We start from the raw sequence: 22,606 nt of genomic DNA, 5'->3' as shown, positions 1-22,606 counted from the left end.
GCCGCCCGTGACTGGGGCCAGGAGGTGTCTATTTCTCACGTCGCCGGAAGGGCGCCGCGGCAGGTGGGGCCATGGGCTCGCTCTCGGCGCGCCCGGCGAAAGGAGGCAGCGCCTAGGAGAAATGTCCTCCCGCCCCGCCTGAACCGCTTCCCGCGAGGTGGGTGCGGGCTCCGCCCGAATCCCGCCCCGTGTCTATGGCGGCCGTGGTTCGCCTCGTCCCGCGGGGGGGGTCGCGCCGGGGGGGGTCCGGCTGCCGGAGATGGGGGCGGGGCTGCTTCTGGCTCGTGTTCTCCTAAGGGCGTGAGCGGCTCTTCCCCTCGCCCCGTCCCCGAGGTCCCAACGCTCCTATTGCCAGTGACTGCCAAGCGAGCCAGCATCGCAGCGCTGCCCGGCGTCCTGCCCCTCACGCCGCAGCCCCGTTGCATCAGGAGAGCGATGTAGCTGGGAAGGGACATAGGCTATTCCAGCATAACTGTACTATTTTAAAAATGCACAAACTTGAACGAGTGTCTCGGCATCACCTTAGACTTAGAGGCTAACGGAACATGCAGATGGTATCATGAGCTTTCGTGGGCACAGCCCACTTCTTCAGATGAACGAAGTGGGTTGTGCTCACAAAAACTCATGATACTATCTCTGTTTTTTGCTAGTTTCTAAAGTGGTGTGGTTACAGACAATGGAGTGTCCGTGCTACTGCTATTTCAAAATGACTATTTTGAAATAAGCATTATTCCTGGTGGAAAGCGGGCGTTATCATTTCAAAATAGCCAGTCCCTTATTTTGAAATAATGGGCTTAATAGTGTGGATGCTCTGCTTGTTATTTAGAAATAGCATAGACCAGGGCTTGGAGAGCAACAAATAAAGATAGATAGTATCATGAGCTTCAGTAGGCACAGCCCACTTCGTCAGATGAACAAAGGAAGTTGGTTTTGCTCATGATTCTCTTTCTCATTCATACATTATATAAACATATAATGGTATCCTCTAAGATGCCACAGGACTACTCGTTTTTTAAAGTTACAGACTAACATGGCTACCCTTCTGAAATTTTCTGCTAGTCTAACTTGTGTCTGTGATAGGGCTTTTACTGGAATAGCTACTTTACTTTGGTTAGAGGCGAGGATTTCCTTATTGAAATAGTCAGGTTGGTAAACTTTTAAGTATTAGGTAGTCTTGAGTCAGGACCACCACTTGAGTCAGCTCATAGAAAGGCAGAAATTACAACATTATTGGTTAAAGCAGGAACTGATTCAGTATGTGAGTTTCTGGGGCAGTTGTAAAGACTAGAGGGTGTTTGGCTTATAGCTCAGACACAGAAAGAAACCCCCAATTTCAAGATTGGTGTATTTGCAGTAGGGAAATGTTGAACTCATAATTCATTTCCTCTGTTGATGGAAGCTGATATTTAGCCCTTCCCAAAGTGTGATTAAATGTGGTAACTTGAGACCCATCTATGCTATAACCTCCACTGAAAAGTTGATCCCATGGGCAACTATGATGTTTTATATGTACCATTCTGAAAAAGGCTCCTTAGTGGAAGAGGAAGATGACTGGCTGTAAAACCAGCATGATGGATGGATGCACGCAAATGAACAAGTGGTAGACTGGGCACAATGTGGAAAAAGGAAAGATTAGAGTATCTGCATCTGTGTTGATGACCCCTACCAGCAGATACGAGCACAGCTTCAAACCATAACACAATCTTTATTTCAGGTGTATTTTGCATTAGAAACAAGACTATGTGACTCTAAAAAAATGTTTTATGTATGTAATGTTGCATACTTGATTAAGTGAGTCCAACCTTATATCAGTTATTCTCAAGTTCAGGTAACACGCTGTATCAATTGATCCCAAACAACATCCTCTCCCTAGAAAATTTGAGGTTACTGTCTACTTGTGTTGTGGTTAGGGGCTGGGCCTCTGTAAAAGGCTCTCTTGAGAAGTTTGGGCTTGAGAGCAAAGCTTTTTGTTTTAAATACTGATAATGAAAAGTGCTCTAAAATTCACATGCAGACATGGCCAGCAATAGAATTGGGGATGCAAGTAGGGATCATTTGGTCAAGGGTTTCTTCAGATCCAGCTCTCCTAATAAGTAGCAATCTATTTCAAAATCTCTAAAACTTGTATGCAGAGTTTTATAACCGGAATTTGGTGATAGTTTGTAATGCAAATTTAAAGTAATTTAGCCAAGATATGACTCTTCTAACAAAATGAGGTGCTTTTAACCCTTTCACGTTCATATAATTTATTTGTTGCAGAGAGAAGTGGAAAAAAACCATGACCCTGCTCCCTGTAAAAGTTGTCATGGGCTGCCCTGACCAAGGACCAGTTTAGAAATGTTTTAAAAAGTATAATATTAACAAAGCTTTAGAGACTCCCATTCACATCCTTTCTGCCCCTCAAATAGAGGGAGGAATTATACCCAGATCCCCAATGAGTGTTCTGTCTATAGGGCTAAGAACTTAGGGTGGACACCTCCACTGTCATTTTTGTGAGACAGGTATCTAACTCATTCACATTAAAAGCAAGATAGGCATCTAAGATGCCTGACTCCAGGAGATAGGTTCCTGGCTGCAAATTGCAAGCAGAAATAGTTATCTCCTTACACTTGGATTTCAGTACCTGACAGTGAGAGGGACAGGGTACAGGATGCCTGACTGAAGCTTTGTACATCCCAGTCTTGTGCCCAAGATTTTCTGGGCAGCTCCCTAGTTAGGCATTGCAACACCTAAAAGCTTTTTGTACCTGAATTCCTCATCTTTAAAATGGAGCATTTTCCTACCTCAGATAGGTGCTATGAGGATAAATACATTTAAAGATTACAACTTGCTTAGATACTGTGGTAAGGGGGTAGGGGCATATAAGTACCTTAGATCAGGGGTTTTCAAACTCTGGGTTGCAGCTTGTAAGGGTTGTATTAGAGGCAGCACTGTGGAGTCTTTTAAGCCGGCTCCCACATATACAGGCTCTCTGGGAGCGGGGAGGGAGCCTACATGTAACCATTCACAGTAACCAGTAAGCCCTGGCTTATCAGTTAACAATGTAAACAGTTACTCTAATACAACCCTGCATTAAATATGTTGTCTCGGTATACTGCAGACATGCCTGCTGACATCAGAGGATGTGCGTCCCTGGGAATACTTTGGTGCAAGATCTTAAGTGCACTGGGGAAAGGCGGCACCAGGAGGGTGTCTGCAGCTGATAGTAGAGCCGGGGGACTTAATCCTGGTGCTGATCACTAGATTATTTATGTTGATCAAAAGCAAGAGTGAATGATTGTCCCAAAGACTACCTCATCCCATTGGCTTGAGAGACAGACACCATAAGCAAACCTTTTCTGGGTTTACCAATGCTGGCTTTACACCATGTGACCTGAGCCATTGAGTCTTTTTCAGCGGCTTCTTTCATCTAGGATAGGTAAGCACAGCTGTTGACTTGCATCTTTGATGCCTATATTAGTCATCATTTTCAGGGTTCTGATTGGATCTGTCCACCTTATATAAGGCCCAAGGTGATATTTCAGTCTAGCCTTCATTGCTGATGGCATAGCTCCAACTAGGGATTTAAAAGGCTAACCAGTTACCCAGTATGCTTTAGCCTTACTGGCATGCTTATCTGGTAACTGGTTAACTGGTCCTGTCCAAACTGCAGCTGGGCCACAGCAGCCATCCCCCATGGAGGGTTGGACCAACCAGCACCCTGCCAGTGATGTGATGGGCCCTGCCAAACATCTTGTCCATTCCAGAGAAGGTATTTGCGCATGTTCTGTTGACCATTTGAAGCCCCTGCTGCATTGGATGTGTCACCTCCAACTGTCAGGCTTTATGAGAAACCCTTCCACATTTAACATCATTTTGTCCCTCTGCTCATTGTTAGAGATACATTGTGAGTTCAAGTAGCTCCTGTATGTGATGTATGTCAGTCTTAAGGTAACATTCAGTTGACTGAGTCGTGCTATGGAAATCTACATGTTACCATTGTCTGCAAACAGTGTCTTATCCTTTTGAATGTGTCATGAGACTGTCACAAAGAGGTTCCAGTGAACACCATTTCCCAAGTGACTTGTAACTGAGATCAAATTCTACCAACCAAGGATGGAGGTGGCCTAGAAGCAGATCCCCTATTACATGAATGTTAGGGATATAAAATCCCGTTTGTTTAGTTAAGCAGTTAAACACCGTGTTTAAGTAGTTAAGTGATAAATGGGGTTGGGCAGGGACTTTTGCTGTCTTTAGTGTGAAATCCATAACGATTACCTAAGAATAATTAGTATACTAAGAGAAGAAAAAAAAACATAGAGAGATTGTTGCATAACCAAGATTGGATGACAGCTATTTGACAATCTTGTCAGGCTGCAGACCATTGTTCTGTTCATTAAAATAAGACCTACCGGGAAGAGTCACAAGTTTTAGTAGAATTTAGCTTCTGAGTTTCTCTTAGTCAAACTAATTGCCCCGTATGTATGAAACAAGCTTTGCATTCTCTTCCTCCTACTCCCCATATGGCAGAGATCCATAATGCAGTGTCAGGAGAGCTTTTAACATTTCCTTTGAATACAGTACTTAGTCTGGATAGCCAGACTTATGTCCATCTATTTGGAAGGCATAGTGCCAGGTTGGTTAGTTAGTCTTATCTTAGGACATTAATGCCAGGCAGCAAGGAGTCTAGAATTATATGGGCAGCCTATATAGCACAAGTAACATCTGTCCTTCATTTTGAACCTCTTCTGTGTTTTCATTTGCTGAATCTTTGTCACCTCATATACTTGTGCCAAAAGAAATACAGTTCCTAAACAGGGAATTTAAGAAAAACCCAAAGCTCAGTCAGCTGCTACCCACACAGATTACGTTGCAGTAAGCACATAGGAAATGAAGGAGGAAACACTTGAGAAGTGTTATTGGAATGCACTCTTTACAAATTTTTGAAGCAGAGTGCTAGAAAATATCCAGAGTTAAATTATGGTGTGGCAATAGTCAATTTTTACTTAAGGATGAAGCTAGCCTCTCTTTATTAATTTATATATATATATTTAAACTTTTTCCCCCGAAAAAAACTTCTGCAAAAAAAAACTGTCAGGAAAAATGTCATATCTCATCCCAAGGTAAAAATCTGCAGGGAAGTTTTGAGGGAAAAATCAGGAAAAGTTAATTTTTCAAAACATTTTGTCCTTGATTTTTAATTTTTTCCTTCTTTTTTACTTGAATTTCATGAATGGCTTGGCCTACAACAGGGCTACTCAACACGCGGGCCACGTGCAGCCTGTTTGTTTGCAGTCCTTGGGGTGGTTTGGGTTTATGCCCACAGGTGGGATCCTTTGAACATGGCCTCCACTGGGAACATGCTGCACAACAGCAAAGGGTCTCGAAGGCATTGAAAGATGCAAGTGGACAGGCTGCCTGGAACAGATGGGTACAGGGGTGCTGGAGCGCCGGGACATTGTGAGAAGAGCTTTGTATTCGTGCCCATCAGTATGAAATAAGCTATTTGCATGTATATGCAACCACACTTGACATGTGCTGAGAGTATCATTGTGGCCCCCAAAGCTTCCAAAGTTGAGTAGCCTTGGCCTACAAACTCAAATTGTCCTGCTGAAGTCCTTGGTATGTAATAAATGCCACAGTAAGGTAGACAAGGAAGAAATTAACTAGGGTTTCATTAGAGCAGACATAAGGCACAGGAAAATTGTGAGAGGAGGACCAAGGGGACCAGGAAAGTACACTTCTCCACAAACCAAGGAAGCAAGGAGGAATAAGGAAAAGGACCATCTGTTTTGCTCTAGTGTTTAAAGGATGCTGTGTTAAGGATGGGTTGCCATTTCGGTATTCTTTATTTACTATTTTGTTCTGGATTTTGAATCAAGTCAGGACTGCACAATGAGCCAGAAACAAGAAAAGTTCTGTGCAGTTATTTATCCCTTAAATGCCAGGATGCAGCAATTTGCTTGGTTCCCCCCCCCCTTTTCCTGTTGACTGCAGCTTCATCCTTGCCTACACTCATCCAGAGAGCTGTTTCCAAATGTGTATTTGCAGTTTTAAAAATCATTTATATTTTATAAACAACTTAAAAATGTAGACATGGATGAAGGCAAGGTGAGAGGGAAAATAAGAGGAGATGTGGTGATTGACCAAGAGAAAATGGGAAAGGGGTGGATTGCAAGAAATTATGCTACCTAATCTCCTATCTTCAGCCTCTCCCAGATAGAGGGAAAAAATGCAGAACCTTAAAGAAGGGGGGGAGGGAGAGAAAAAAATATAGAGTTCCTGGGAGATGCAGATGCAGATATATAGGAATTGTCTGTTACAGGAAAATGAAAGAGAAACATAGCTTTTGGTAGGATAAATAACAATGCTAATTTTCAAAGTAAATACATTATTATTTTTCCCAATAATTAATCATAGAATCATAATCAATGTATTGGTCTGAAGATCTTTATTTTATCAGTGTGCATTTCTAATATTGAGCTTTGCTGACCTACATTTTGCATCCAGAGAGGCAAATCATTCAGTCCTCATTTAAATATTACTCTCATTAACTTCAGGAATTGGCCTAAATATCTAATGATAAAGGGAATAGTACCTGTTTTGTTTTAGCTTGAAAGCCGAATTTATTTCATAAATCATTCAAGGCTCATTTTAGTAATACATAGTTTGTGCTATTTTCACTGAGGTTTGTGTTGCCCTAGTCAATTTGTAAAACATGTGCAGTAATACTGTTTGGATTTTTCCTTTACACTGTGAAGCATGAAAGTAAACCATTGATTTAATGTAAAACTGTTAGGGAAATCGAAGCCACATTACTACACAGTTTTACCATATGACTTTCCAATATACATTTGGAACTGCTCATTATTTTATTTACATTGAGACCTCTGTATTAAATGCAACTAATTGCATCTCTCTCTTTATCCACAGAAAAATGAGTGGTGGGTTAGCACCAAGTAAAAGCACAGTGTATGTGTCAAACTTGCCTTTCTCACTGACCAACAATGACTTATACAGGGTAAGCACATCTACTTTAAAAGAAGTTGCATTATTTAAATTAATATGCAATTGTTATGTAAAATGCATAATCTGTGTGGTGTAACCTTTAAACATTTGCAAATTGTCATTTTGTATTTTGTTAATGTTTGATTTAACAATAGATTTCTAAATTTGTCTATTATGCTCCTTGTTCTAGATTTTTTCCAAGTACGGAAAAGTTGTAAAGTAAGTATAAACATGGCTTGACATGTTGTATTCTTCATGTTGGTCTCCAATATGTAGTGCTTTTCCTCCTTTATATAATTTGTGCATTTAAAATATATTTTAAGCCTGAATTAGGGACCCATATTTAAATTTTATCCATAATACAGTATAAGTTTAATCTTGTAATAATTGAGAATTTCTTGTAGTAACACGATACAAACATCAACACATGAGAGACTAATAGTGCTCTGAAAGTCGATTCTTGGAAGCTAGCAGGCAGTTGTTATATGCTAGAATCCTCACTTTGAATTGCTTTAAATAAGACTCTTAGGCTGTGTCTGCACTGCACCCCTTTTCCGGAAAAGGGATGCAGATGAGACAAGTCGGAATTGCAAATAAAGCGGGGGATTTAAATATTCCCCGCTTCATTTGTATAAACATGGCTGCTCCTTTTTTCCGGCTCGGGGCTTTGCCGGAAAAAAGCGCCAGTCTAGACGGGGATCTTTCGGAAAATAAAGTCTTTTCCGAATGGCCCCTTATTCCTCTTAAAATCAGGACTTGTCTCATCTGCATCCCTTTTCCGGAAAAGGGGTGCAGTGTAGACACAGCCTCAGTAACCTTCCTTCTCACAAGTGTGGACAGAAGACAATGAATTCAACATGCATCCATGAACTATAATTGGCAGAAACAAATGTTGTAGTAAGTTGTGAGATACTGGGTCTTGAAATTTCATGATTTTTTGCAACAATTGTAATATCTCAACAATTCTTAGAACCAGTATTAGTAAACGCTTGGAATTGTGCTGTCAAATGATAGAATAACTGCTTATGAGAAAATAGCAGCTCAAAGTATTTTAATGGTGAAGTGTGTGTATGCATGTCGTTAGTGGGGGAAGGGAAATTAGGATAAAATAGCATGATTTCAGGATTCAATATTTTATCACTTGTCATGGCCGTTTGAGTTTAGACATTTTTAAAATGAGTAAACACTTCTAAATACTAGCCTTGCACCAGTGATCAGAAACTTAAATTGTTGCTTTCACTAGGATTCTGGCAAAATGCAACCAGCTGATATTAGCTCTGAGTCTCTAGACAGACGCTGAGGCCTGGTTTACACCAGGGTTACGTCTACATTGGCAAGATTTTGCGCAAATACTTTTAATGCAAGAGTTTTTGCGCTAATAGTATTTGCGCAAGAGAGTGTCTACACTGGCATGTGCTTTTGCACAAGAGATGTGCTTTTGCGCAAAAGCATTCGTGCCAGTGTAGACGCTCTCTTGCGCAATAAAGTTCCGATGGCCATTTTAGCCATCGGGCTTTCTTGTGCAAGAAATTCATGTTGCCTGCCTACACTGGCCTCTTGTGCAAGAAGGCTTATTCCTGAGCGGGAGCATCATAGTTCTTGCACAAGAAGCACTGATTTCTTACATTAGAACATCAGTGTTCTTGCGCAAGAACTCGCGGCCAGTGTAGAGAGGTGGCAAGTTTTTGCGCAAAGGTGGCAAGTGTTTGCGCAAAATCTTGCCAATGTAGACACAGCCTTGGAGATTAGGTGGAGCTTAGCCACATTAGGTTGATGTTCTAAACAATGAGTCCACACTACTAAACCCATTCTGGCAATTTTAAAGGTGATTTCTGTACTCCTGCTTTCATGAGAAGTAACAGCTAAATTCAATCTTCTTGCATGATCAACTTTCCAGTAGTGCAGATGCAACACTGTAAAAATCGATATTCTTGGCCTCTGGGAGGCATCCCACCGTGTCCTGCAGTGACCACTCTGAACATGACTTTGAACTCTTCCTGTTCACCTAGACTACAGCTAGACTGCAAGCCTCTTTCGAAAGATACTTTCAAAAAAGCCTCGTTCGAAAAAGAGCGACTAGAATACAGCCAGTACTTTCGAAAAAGCAAGCAGCTTTTTTGAAAGAGAGCACCCAAGCAGTCTGCATGCTCTCTTTCGAAAAAGCACAGTGTGTATTACATAGCGCCATTTTTAAAAGAACGCTTTCGAAAAAAAGGCATTCTTCCTTGTAAAATGAGGTTTTCCGCGGTCGAAAAAACTGCTGCATTCTTTTGATTTACATTTGAAAGAATGCGGCAGCAGTCTAGATGCAGGGGAAGTTTTTTGGGAAAAAGGACACTCTTTTAGAAAAAACCCTGTAGTCTAGATATACCCTTAGAGAACAGTAAAGCCCCAGGAAAATTTGAATTTCATTTCCTGTGTGGCCAGCGTAGTGAGCAGGCAGCACACCTCAACAACACACCTGACCATGAGTTCCAAGGGTCCCAGACAAGCAGCAGAATGGAGAGTCCAAGAGTTCTTGTACCTCATTGCTGTGTGAGAAGAGGAATCAGAACTACTAGCCAGTAAAAGAAATGCAGATACCTATGCTAAGGTAGCATAGAGCATGGAGGAGAAAGGATATGCCAGGAACACCCACTAGTAGTGAGTGAAAATAAAGAAGCTGAGGCAGTCGTACCAAAAGACAAACATGGCAAATGGAAGGTATGGAACATTGCTGCAAACATGCTGCTTCTATGAGCAGCTGCATGCAGACCTGGGAAAGACCTGACCAGTTTCCCTGAGGATTCCTCCCAAGACACTCAGGCAGCATGGAGGACCACGTGGTGGAGGAAGTGGAGAAGAATGGTTAGCAGGTCAGACAAGGTCACCGAGAGCCAAGAACTTTTTATAACTTTGAAGACCATCCTCTCCTCCCTGGACATCTCACAGTTGGCACTGATCCTAGGGAGGGCACTTCTGGTGAGCTCATGTTTTTTATCATGCTTTATGTGGATTAGGGCAGTCGGGTGTGATCTGTGGTAGCCATGGTGCCTACAATGCATGTGGGGGAGGGGGGAGGGAAGGTATCCTTGGAACAGCTTGTTAATGTGTCTGGAGGCAGACTGGGAATTAGGGATGTAAAATCCCATTTAATCAGTTAACGCTTAACTGGTTATGTATAACCAGTTAGCTGCTTAAACAGGAGTGGGCAGGTGCTGCTCTGGCCAGGCCTGCCACAACTGGGGGCTGCTCCAGCCAGGCTTGAGCGCCCCATACCTCTGTCAGACTGCTGCAGCCTGGCCAGGCCATTGGTTAACCATAACAGGTAAGAATCACCCACTAAAGGTGATGCTTACTGGTTAACTATTCACATCCCTAGCGGGAATCCTCCCTGAACATTTCCAAAAAGCTCTCCTAGAGGAACTAGAATCCTTCTCACAAGGTTTCCATCGTCCACAGTAGGACACCTTTCCATGCCAAGCCAGCAGTAAGGGGTCTGATATCTTGCAGCATAAGGTTCAAGTTTCTGACCACATTCAGTCAGCATCTGCTCCCTGTTACTCTGTGTGATTTGGAGAAGACTGATAACTCGCATGGAAACCTGGATTAAGCAGGGGAAGCTATTAGCTGATGCCCCTGCAGTAAACCTTTGTTTGCTCATCCCTAATGAAGCATGGCTTGTGCCTCTGCACTGCTCTGCTGCCACTATCGGACTTCCTGCCCTCTCTCTCATCTGCCCCCTCCTGCACGAAAGAAAAGTTGCACTCTCCCAGCAAACAGGGCAAGGCGTGTGACTCGAACACACAAACCCTGTATGAGTCCCAACCCTTCTCTGCTGCCATGCCCGGGCCCTCTGCCCCCTCCCATCCACAGACTCGTGCCCAGCCTGTCCCTTACTATGCTTGCCACGGAACCAAGTCCAGCTGCTCCCCTAAGAACTTTGAGGTTACTTGTTGCAAAGTAGACTCTTAAAAGCCTAACTGTGGCCTTGTACATAACACTTCCCTATAGTCTTTAGACAAACCTTCATTTTATTCTGACAGATTAGGGTTTACACTCTACAATGTATCTCCTGTAAAGTCTGCCCTTCACTTTTCATTACAGCGGGAACAGGAGTCAGCCTGCACTCCCTTGGCCCTGCCAGCTGTCCGCCTGGCACAAATTGGCAGGAAAAAATGGACTAGGGAAGAGGTATTCAAGGAGCAAATGCAATCTGCCAACTTGGATGGGGAACACTTAAGTGAGTGGGGGGAATACGCTGCTGGAGGAAATGCAAGCAAAGCATGAGGAAAGGAGAGCATGCAGGAAATGGGAATTGAGGCATCAGGAGAGAGTGTTGTCATACAGGGTGGACATGATGAACCACGTGGTGGATTTCCAGGACACCTACTTGAACAGGCAACCCCTCCAGTCCTCGCATGTCAATGTTCTCTCCTCACTGAGTTCCATATCTTGCTCTCCAAAGGACCCTACCACACAGAGGGGGAGGGAATCAAGGGTAGCCTCACTCTCAACCCCTAGCCTCCCTTCTCCTCCCCCAATCAAGCTCCTGCCCTGGACTCCTTTTCTGTCTTTGCAGTGTTCTCTAAATAAAAATGCATGATTTCTGAATAAGTCTTTTTATTGCTTGTATTGAAGGGGTTGGGAGGCCACAGGGAAGAACACAATGGAGGGAGACCTCATTGAGAGCTACATGCATGACTCTCAAAACTGTCCATTCATCAGACTCTTTCAAATCCTCTCTGATATGCAGTGCCCTTTGATGTGCTCTCCTTATTGCCCTGGTGTCGCTGCTCTAAATCCTTTGCTAGGCACTGTGCCTCAGCATTCCACCCTGATAAATACATTTCCCCCTTGCTCTCACAAATATTATGGCGCACACAGCAGGCTGTCTCTACAATGGGAATGTTGCATTTACTGGGGTCTAACCTAGTTGTTAGGCTATGGAATCTTCCCTTTAAACTCCCAAAAGCACATTCTACCACCATTTTGCACTTGCTCAGCCTGTCTCATTCTGGTATTCTTGTGCTTTAGGGCAGGATAAAGCAATTTGCAACCTTCCATGAAGGTGGTCTTATGCATGTGAAGGTTCTGCAGCCACTGCTGATCATCCCATGCCTTCATAACAGTGTACCAGTCTGTGATTATCTGATGGCACCCAGAACTGGTATTCCACTATGTCCAGAGGAGTGAAAGCTATTGACATTTGCATTTCACTCAGCTGAAGTGTTTTACAGAAGAGTACGTTCATGGCCTCCTGAAACTTTTCCTTGTTCTGGCAGATCTTGAATAAGTTCTGGATGTACTCGAGCATTAGGCACATCAAAGTTGTTAACATCATCATCATGCTTTGCTGGACAACGGGATCCATGATGGTTTCCATGGTCATGCTGCTATGCTGTCTGCACAGATAACCAACGAGAAAAAAGGGTGCCAAAAGACTGTTTGCCGTTGGTTTTAGGCAGGGAGAGGAGGGAGGAAACCAGTGCATTATTGACCACTAACAACATATACCCAGAGTCACCTGTTGCACAATTTTGGACCGTGCAGTGGTAGCATAACCCAGAATGCAAAGGGGCATAGGCATTGTGGGATAGCAACTCACAGTGCATTGCTCTCAAAGCTGATGGCAGACACCCTGCTGGGTACGCGCTGCTTTGAACTACATCAAATTCTTGCATAAAATGGGGATCTGCTACTTTGATTTTACAAAATAAGGTGCTTAAAAAAAAAAGACCATAATAAAGTCAACCTTATCTCTTAGTGTAGATATGGCTTGAGGTAGCAAAGTAAGAGAATTGTAGCTTTAATTCCAGCCACTCACCAGGAAAATAAACTTACCAGTACTTTAAAATGTAAATCATAATAAAATACAGGCAGTCCCCGGGTTACATGGATCCGACTTACATCGGATCCCTACTTACAAACGGGGTGAGGCAACTCAACCTCCAGCAGACCAGGGAGATGCGAAGCTAGCGTCCCCCCCCCCCGCACACATCAGACCAGGGAGACACAGAGCGGCTTTTCTCAGCAGACACCTCAGCTTGAGAATAAAGGACTGAGGGAAGTGAGGTGTGGGAGAATAAAACTGAGCTCGGGAGAAATGTTTGGCTAGAGTTTCCCCTACAATATGTACCAGTTCCGACTTACATACAAATTCAACTTAAGAACAAACCTACAGTCCCTATCTTGTACGTAACCCAGGGACTGCCTGTACATCTTCAATATACCTTCCCAGGCAATAGGAAATCAATGGAAAACGTTAACTGGATATGCTCAGTATATATAAGTAGCCCATTTCTTCTTTATCATTTCAAAGTGGAGGCTTCTGCTTCATCTCAGGATGCAAACAGACACTAATCTCTCTCTCCTTGTCACTTGAAGATTATTAAGTCCCAAGCAGTCTATTTTCCTTTGGGGAAAAAAGAGACAATTCCTTCTATTTGTATCTTTACTGTTCCACTCTAAAATGACTAATATGCCAAGTGGCAAGTTGGAAGCTCACTGTTTGGAGAGGGGTTCCAAAAACTTTAAGCCCAAAAAGTAACCAATCTTCAAGTTTTATTATTCAATGCGATTCAATACAAGTTTTATAATTAAATTACTTTTATGCCACAAGTGCTTTTCAGTTTCAGGCCCAGTCAGTGAGAATCTAGCAGATCCAGCTATTAGAAGCAGATACACATTTTATCAGTACCTCTCCTTAAAAGTTTTTTTTGTAGCTAATATTCTGCTGCTCACTTAATTATATTTAACATAAGCTGAGACTTGTGGATATTATAGGTGAGGAAAAATGGCTTGATAGTATTTTTCCTTACCTGTGTTATATATTTCTTTTCAGAGTTACTATTATGAAGGACAAAGAAACCAGGAAGAGTAAAGGAGTTGCATTTATTTTGTTTTTGGATAAAGAATCTGCACAAAACTGTTCTCGGGCACTTAACAACAAACAAGTAAGCTACAGAAAAATGCCATGGCAAAAAGGGGAGAGTTCAGATTTCTCAAATATGGACTCAATTATTTTTTTTCTTTTTGTTTAGTTATTTGGAAGAGTAATAAAAGCGAGTATTGCTATTGACAATGGAAGAGCAGCGGAATTCATCCGTAGGCGTAACTACTTCGATAAATCTAAATGTTATGAATGTGGGGTGAGTAAATTACACGATGGAGCTACAACAAATGTTTATATTTTTGTTCTTGGCTTACGTTTCCTCCAATTTTGTTGTCACTAGTCTTGTCCCTCTTACACCATCACATCATTCCTTATGGTAGCATCCCAAAGCTCTCATCAATATTTTCTCCACTTCTGCAATGATTCTAGCCTTAATTGGGTATTTGGAGTCTTCCAAAAGCATGACTATTTGGTAACTACAAACATTTGTGCTGATGTGCAATCAGCATTGTAATATTATAATCAGTACAGCTAATTCTGTATTAGAAACTGAAGTATCTGTTTTGTTTCATAATAACTTTTCTTTTATCCAACTGAAATTTCATGATGTGTTTGGAGGGGAGAGCAATGTATTACACAAACAAGCCTGCTCACTCTTTATTTTAAATTGAATGAATTGAGAGTTCTGTGGTAAATGACAGTAAGATCATCTCTTGTTGATACATTTAAAGCTAAATAGGGTGGTGATTTGGAGGCCTTAGGAATGCACAAAGAATGAGAACAGTAACCACAAACATAAGTAAAAATTATCTTACACTCACATACCCATTTACACAACCTGAGAGAGTATATATACCGGCTAATGCTATATGCATACTTACATACCCAAATTTCATATATTAGAGTAGATTCAGGGGGGACATGTAGTGTGGGCATTTGAGAGCATACCCCCCGCCCCCAAACACCACGGGTGGGAAAAGCAAGAAGCCAGCCAAGGGCTATCAAAACCAGAGCCTCTGAGCATCCCGGGGGACTAGCAGAGGGGTCTCGTGCTAGCAGCAGGGGTCCTTCCCTCCCACTGCATTGACCTTCAGTGGTGGGGGAAGAAGAGCAACACAACAGTAGCTCACTCTGATCTCCTGGCATGTTGCTCCAGGGAGGGGACAGGACTGCCCCTATGCTCACCAGCAGGAAGTGAAAAGCAATGTGCCTAGGGAAGCAGAGCCAGCTAGAGCTACATTTGTCCACTTCCCCCCACCGCTGCCAGTGATTGCGGAGTGAGAGACCGACCCCTGCTGCCGGTGCTGGACTCACAGCCACACTAGCCCTCTGGGTGCATTGGTTGGGGAAAGAGGTGGACGGGAACAAGGGAGGAGGCAGAGGGGAGTTGTCCTGGCTTTCGCCAAGGTGGGATAGGGGTTGGTCATGCGGCCAGTAGTCCCCTGTTTCTCCCTCACCAGATCTCTTAACAAATGGTCATCAAGACAAGTGGTTCCAGCTTGTATTATCCCAATTAAGCCTTCCCTGGGTCTTCACTCTTGGAATATTCCTGCTTATATCCAATCAGGAAATCTCTTTTATATTGTTATTTTGACCATGCCTAACACCTTAGGCATGAAGGTTTCAATGCACTTTTTCTTCATCTGTACTTCGACAAACGATGAATATTGGAATATTGTGTTTTTATAGGTTGTTGCTTTACTTCATAAGAATATATTATAAGATATCTCAACATAACATCTCACGAAACTGAATGAATAGCAACAAAATGGCAGATGAAATTCAGTGTTGATAAACTCAAAGTAGTGCACATTGGAAAACATACCAACTTTATATATAAAATGTGGCCTAAATTAGTTATTACTACTCCATAAAAATATCTTGGAGTCATTGTGGATATTCACTCAGTGTGCAGCAGCAGTCAAAAAAGCAAGCAGGATCTTGGGAGTTAAGGATGTAATAGATAATAAGAGAGAAAATATCTGCATCTGTATAAATTCATGGTACATCTACCTCTTATACTGTGTTCAGATGTAGTTGCTACATCTCAAAAAAGATATGTTAGAATTAGAAAAGGTTCAGAAAAAGGCAACCAAAATGATTAGGGGTATGGAAGGACTGCCATATGAGGAGAGGTTAATAAGATTAGGACCTTGCAGCTTGGAAAAGAGACAACTAAAGGGGGATATGATAGAGGTCTATCAAATTATGACTGGCATGGAGAAAGTAAACAACTGCCATTTACTCATAATACAAGGACTAGGGGTCACCAAATGAAATTAATAGGTAACAGGTTTATTACAAACAAAAGGAAGTACTTCTTCACACAACGCATAGTCAACTTGCAGAACTCCTTGCCAGAGGATGTCGTGAGGGCCAAGATTATTACAGAGTTCAAAAAAGAACTAGAGAAGTTCATTGAGGATATATCCATCAATGTCTATTAGCCTCGATGGGCAGGGTTTGTGTCCCTAGCTCTGTTTTCCAGAGAGTGGGAATGGGCTATAGGAGATAGATCACTTGAAGATTACCTGTTCTGTTCATTCCCTCTGGGGCACCTATGTTAGTCATTGTGGAAGACAGGATATTGGGCTCGGTGAACCTTTCATTTGACCCTGTAAGGCCATTCTTATATTCTTTTTTCTATATTTCTACAATTTAAATCTATTTAGCACACATTGATCATATATTGTTTCATATATAACTTGACCATAACACCAAATAATAATGATAAATGGATGATCAAATGAACTAATTGGATACATACTAAAGGAGAGTAGAATTGTTTTATATATAACACCTATGCCTATAGATTTAAATACATCTAAACAAATTTCACACTTGAGATTAAGCTAAGATTTGAAAAACAGTGTTTTGGATCATATTAATATATTAAAATAAACTTCAGTTGTTTAAATATCCAGTCTTACCATCTTAAAACCAGCAATGTTGTTGCCATCATGATTCTGACCTCCAGTGTTGAGGTCCAATAAGATCTTGTGCAGGCCTGGGCAAGGTGGGCTGCCAAGCCACTAGATCCAGTCCACAGACAAAGCAAGGAGCCCCAGACAGGCTCCCTGCTTGCCTCATCCCACCTGCACGCTGCTCAGAAAAGCAGCTGCCGAGCCTTTTCTCTTTCAAAACTGTGAGCCCCAGGGTGGGAGGGAAAACTTCAGGCACTGCCCCTGCCCCTAGCACAATCCCATTAGCCAGTTTCTGGTCAGAACCCAGCTAATGGGAGCTGCCCGTTTGAATAACAGGTGGCCACGAAGCACCAGACCCCCCTCCCATCTGGCTCGTAGTTATTCACATGCATATGGCCCTGCAGTCTGTGCGGGGGTGGGGCAGTCTGGCTGGTTTGTTGGCTGGCTGAATGAGAAATGTGCTGGGTTGCTGGCTGGGAGTCACCCAGGTAAGTCTCCTGGCCAGAGCCTGTCTCTGGCACCCCAACCCTCTGCCCCCCATTCCACATACCCAACTTTCTGCCCCCCTTCCTGCACCAATATCCCCTCCCAGATCCAGCATCCCAATCTCCTGCCTCAGATCATAATCTCCTGCCCTAGGTCACAACCCAACCCCCCTGCACCGCAGTCTAGTGCCCGAAGTCACAACTGCTTCCTTTATCCAAACTCCCTCCCAGACCCTACACTCCTTCCTGCACCCCAGTCCTTTACCCCAATCTCCCTCCTGCACTCAACCTCCATCCAAGACCCCACACTTCCTCCATTAATATCATGGAAGATTGTGGCCCTTGACCACTTACCAAATTCTTGGAGTGGCCCCCCATCAAAAATTATTGCTCATCCCTGATTTTGTGTATAGATTACGTCTTAGTGTGTTCAGCTGTTACGACAGCCAAATCAGAATGTATTGTTATTCTTTATAATGAATTCCGAAGCGCAACTTGTGGCTAAAGTAGCATATCACTGCTACGTTTTCCCATTTCCAAGATGAATCTGCAAGGAAGGATTTATTTTATTTACATTCTATTAACCAATGCAACATTTCTTTTATTAAAACTGCTTCAATTTTTTCTTGATTAATGTTAATTTTTTCTAAGGATATATTTAATGCCATGTTTTTAATTTCTCCTGTTAATCTCTGTTTCTTTTTCTCTAAGGAAACAGGACACTTAAGTTATGCTTGTCCTAAAAATATGCTAGGAGAGCGTGAGCCTCCAAAAAAGAAAGAAAAGAAGAAAAGGAAGAAAATAGTTGAACCAGAAGAAGAACTGTATGGGCACCTACATTTAATTATCAACACTCTTTACTCTTAGTATACTGTCTTTTTAGAATAAAGTGCATCTGTAATATTTTTATTTTTTATACTATTTAGTGAGGAAGAAGAAGAAAGTGAAGATGAGGGTGAAGACCCTGCCCTGGATAGCCTCAGCCAGGCCATAGCTTTTCAGGTACTAAATCAAATTACACTATGTAGCTTTGTTTCTAAATAATATTTAAAACAACTTCAAGTAACAATTATAAGTGTCTAGACTATATAATACACAGAAAAGAACTATGCTATTCTATAGAACTTTATCTATACTGGAACCCTTCCTTCTTTGATTCTGGACAGTCAATCATGCTCCCCATTTTCTAATCTGTCTAAAACATGGTGACTATTGTCTCTTTTTTATGCTGCAACCATTGGCCTGCTAGCACACTACCTTCCACATCCTAATGACTTAACTAAAGAATGGGTTCTTAGAGAAGGTGCAAATTGTTCTTATCAGCTTCTTGTAACTTGAACACTTTAATTCACTTTTTTCCTCCCTTCCTCCCCCCTCTTACCGTATATTCCGGCGTACAAGACGACCTCTGAAGTTAAAAAACATCCCCCAAAAATCGGGGGTCGTCTTGTACGCCGGATGCCCCGCCGCCGGAGCTCCTCCGCGGCTTTGAAAGCCTCGGGGGAAGCCGGCGGCGGGGCATCCCAGGCGCGCATGGGCTGCCCCCCCTCCGGAGCCCCTCCGCGGCGGCGCGGAGGGGCTCCGGCGGGGGGGCAGCCCATGCGCGCCTGGGATGCCCCGCCGCCGGCTTCCCCCGAGGCTTTCAAAGCCGCGGAGGGGCTCCGGCGGGGGGGGGGGGGGGGACAGCCCAGGCGCTCCTGGCGGCTTTGCTCCCGGTGCCTCTGGTCTGCTGGGGACCATCTCCAGCAGACCAGGGACACCGGGAGAAAAGGAGGTGGAGGGGCGCTGGGGTATAAGATGAAACCCTATCTTTTAATTAAAAAGATAGGGGGTCGTCTTATACGCCCAGTCGCCCTATACGCCGGAAAATACGGTATTTATTCTTGGAGCTGGACTTTTAATGCTCCATTCATCTGAAGAAGTGGGTTGTACCTTCGAAAGCTCATAATACCATCTACATGTTTGGTTAGTCTTTAAGGTGCTGCTAGACTATTCATCGTTTAAGTTTTTCCAGTTACAGATTAACTCTGCTATCCCTCTGAAGCTTTTGAACAAAATAATTTATTTTCAATGTGGTCTGGTCCTTCAATGACAAAACTCTCAATTTCTTGTTTCCAGGCATCTCCACTAATGTCAGCCTACAATACAAAGTGTACTTGGCTTTAAAGTTCCCATGTTCTTTACGTATACTGGGTTTCTTACATATACTGTAGTCTCAAGGCCTGTCTATATTAGCAACAGTTGTTGGATGGGAGTCTTCCTACACTGTAGCTGAAGACTGTTTGTCCATTAGCATACAAAGGACAATATTGTTTTTTGGCATCATATTAGAATTCAGTCTGCCTAAGGTATGAGTCCATTTAAGCGTGCTAATGAACCCTGCAGTTATTATTTAATTTAATTATTACACACATTACATTTATACCAACTAGTATTTGCATTACTGTATTTAATGCATTGCGTAGTGCCTATTTCAACAAAATAACTTATATTTTCCATGTTCATAATTTCATTGAAGCAAGCCAAAATTGAAGAAGAGCAGCAAAGATGGAAACAGCCTCCAGGGGAACCTTCAACATCTGACGATTCAAGAAGGCCACGGATTAAAAAAAGTGCCTATTTTAGTGATGAGGAAGAACTTAGTGACTGATACGGATATATTTTGTGTACATTTGTACAGTATTAAAGTTGTCTGTAATATAGCTTTGTGCTAAAGCTAAAGAAAGTTGCTGCTACAACATATACTATTATAAATTAAACATAGTAATTTCTTATACAGCATCTGATTTCAAATATCGTATTTCTGAATTTTTAATTGAGCATCCTGAGGTGGATCTAGGTCATTCAGTGTGTAACATTGAGACCTTAATTTAAAATTTTAGCCCTGCATAGAGGGACCAACTCAACGCTTATACACCACTTAATTTCTTTTTAAGGCCTATTTGCAAGTGGAGCTTCAATGTTGTATTGTCCTTGCTTTGGTCCCTCCACATAGGGCTGAATTTCACCGTTTGTCACCATTATTCTAAAGTGTAGGATGTTGTTATTATAGGATAACTGCAGAACAGAATCTAAACTGCCAACTGGTATGTTATAACTTGACAGTTTGTGAAACAATTTAGCAAATTGATTTTGTTCAAGAGGAGCATTAAAAGGCTTCTGTTTTTGTTCTGTATCTATGTACAGTTTTAATAATTAATCATTGCTTGTCATAAACCTATTGAAAATACAAACTATCTGGGAATCACAAAATTTAAGCGAAATGTGGTGTTTTAAGAATATTGTTTACTGAAAATCTTCATGAGAATTTTTTAAAGATGACTGGCAATTTTATTAGCATTACCTAAGAGGAATATGTGTATTTTTAATGAATATGCTTTCTTCTTTTTTAAATAAATATTTGAAGACTCTCAGTGGGATGAGAGCTTGCTGCTGTATTCTGACTCAAGGATATGGACATAATATGTTTTCATTACTAATCATTTACTTTGTCAGATGATGGGTAGGTGACACTGCATACATTTCCTGCTAGAAGTTTTCTTTTTATCTTGGTATTTATTTTGTCATCATTATGACACCAGAATGCTAATGTATCGTGTTTTTTTAGATCTTTATGTTTAAACCACTTTATATCATATATCTGGTAGGTAGGTATAGGACTTACGTATTATCCCCAATTTACAGATGTAGAAACTGACTAGAGAGCTAAGTCCCTTGCCAAAAGTTGCAAAGCAAGCCAATGATAGAGCTGGAGTTAGAAATTGGGATTTCTCTCTTGTATTCGGAAGGAATTACAGCTACATTGCCTTGAAGGTATTTCAAATAGAGTTTAGTATGATGTCACTGCACTATTTATACTTTCTAGTAAATATACAGACCAAATTGATTGGCATCTTTTTAAGAAACAAGTATGTACTGGTTCATAATGTACAGTGAGGACCTGTCAAGCTTGTTTTGTCAAACCACCCTGATAAGAACATAAGAATGGCCATACTGGGTCAGACCAAAGGTCCATCCAGCCCAGTATCCTGTCTGCTGACAGTGGCCAATGCCAGGTGTCCCAGAGGGAGTGAACCGAACAGGTAATGATCAAGCGATCTCTCTCCTGCCATCCATCTCCATCCTCTGACAAACAGAGACTAGGGACACTATTCCTTACCTGTGCTGGCTAATAGCCATTAATGAAATTAACCTCCATGAATTTATCTAGTTCTCTTTTAAACCCTGTTATAGTCGTAGCCTTCACAACCTCCTCAGACAAGGAGTTTCACAGGTTGACTGCACTGTGTGAAGAAGAACTTCCTTTTATTTGTTTTAAACTGCTGCCCATTAATTTCATTAGGTGGCCCCTAGTTCTTATATTATGGGAGCAAGTAAATAACTTTTCCTTGTTCACTTTCTCCACACCACTCATGATTTTATATACCTCTATCATATCCCCCCTTGGTCTCCTCTTTTCCAAACTGAAAAGTCTAGTCTCTTTAATTTCTCCTCATATGGGACCCATTCCAAACCACTAATCATTTGAGTTGCCCTTCTCTGAACCTTTTCTAATGCCAGTATATCTTTCTGAGATGAGACCACATCTGTACACAGTATTCAAGATGTGGGCGTACCATGGATTTACTTATATAAGGGCAATGAGATATTCTCCGTCTTACTCTCTACCCCTTTTTCAATGAGTCCTAACATCCTGTTTGCTTTTTTGACTGCCACTGCACACTATGTGAACATCTTCAGAGAACTATCCAAGATCTCTTTCCTGATTAGTTGTAGCTAAATTAGCTCCCATCATATTGTATGTATATTTGGGGTTATTTTTTTCAACGTGTATTACTTTACATTTATCCACATAACATTTCATTTGCCATTTTGTTGCACAATCGCTTAGTTTTGTGAGATCTTTTTGAAGTTCTTCACTGTATGCTTTGGTCTTAACTATCTTGAGCATTCTGATGATTTTTGCAGGAAGCTTTCATAGACCTGTTTGTGATCTTCCCTCCACTGCCATTCAGTAGATAAGTTTGATTCAGTCATCTAGTTGAAATGTACTTTTAGAAGATGATCAATCTGGAAGTGATTCTGTCTGCACCCGTCAGCTTGCCCCTTAACCTCACCAGGGTCCCAGTCATCCATTTTTAACAGTTTTGCAAAAATACAGATTTCATTCATACATTCATGGAGAAGAGACCAACTGTCCAGTGCTGCTCCTGCCGTGACTTAGATCTGTGCCCTGACACCACAAAAATTCTCTTCTTCCAAAGACTGCAGAAGGCAGTTCTGGACCTCCCTGGGCATAAATTCTCCTTTAAAATCTCAATCTTAAAATTATATTT

At 41.9% G+C, this 22,606-nt stretch overlaps 1 protein-coding gene across 4 annotated transcripts; it reads left to right on the top strand.

Moving 5' to 3' along the window:
- Window positions 1–7: 7 nt before the first annotated feature.
- ZCRB1 (zinc finger CCHC-type and RNA binding motif containing 1) lies at window positions 8–20,683 on the top strand. Of its 4 annotated transcripts, XM_006128913.5 has the most exons (9): window positions 6,913–7,000; window positions 7,178–7,206; window positions 9,731–9,948; window positions 11,074–11,209; window positions 13,811–13,922; window positions 14,010–14,117; window positions 17,982–18,094; window positions 18,197–18,272; window positions 19,789–20,683. In XM_006128913.5, exons 5-9 carry the CDS (start codon window positions 13,821–13,823, stop codon window positions 19,918–19,920), a joined length of 531 nt encoding a protein of 176 aa, XP_006128975.1. In that variant the 5' UTR covers window positions 6,913–7,000; window positions 7,178–7,206; window positions 9,731–9,948; window positions 11,074–11,209; window positions 13,811–13,820; the 3' UTR covers window positions 19,921–20,683. The 4 variants fall into 4 exon arrangements, with proteins under 4 accessions (XP_075786315.1, XP_006128975.1, XP_006128974.1 ...); XM_075930200.2 differs by lacking the exons at window positions 9,731–9,948; window positions 11,074–11,209 and adding an exon at window positions 8–157; XM_006128912.5 differs by lacking the exon at window positions 11,074–11,209.
- The last annotated feature ends 1,923 nt before the right edge of the window (window positions 20,684–22,606 follow it).

The sequence above is a fragment of the Pelodiscus sinensis genome, chromosome 1 (assembly GCF_052426305.1).
Source record: "Pelodiscus sinensis isolate ZL-2025 chromosome 1, ASM5242630v1, whole genome shotgun sequence".
NCBI classification, from domain to species: domain Eukaryota; kingdom Metazoa; phylum Chordata; order Testudines; family Trionychidae; genus Pelodiscus; species Pelodiscus sinensis.
This window is presented reverse-complemented; position numbering and strand designations above follow the sequence as displayed.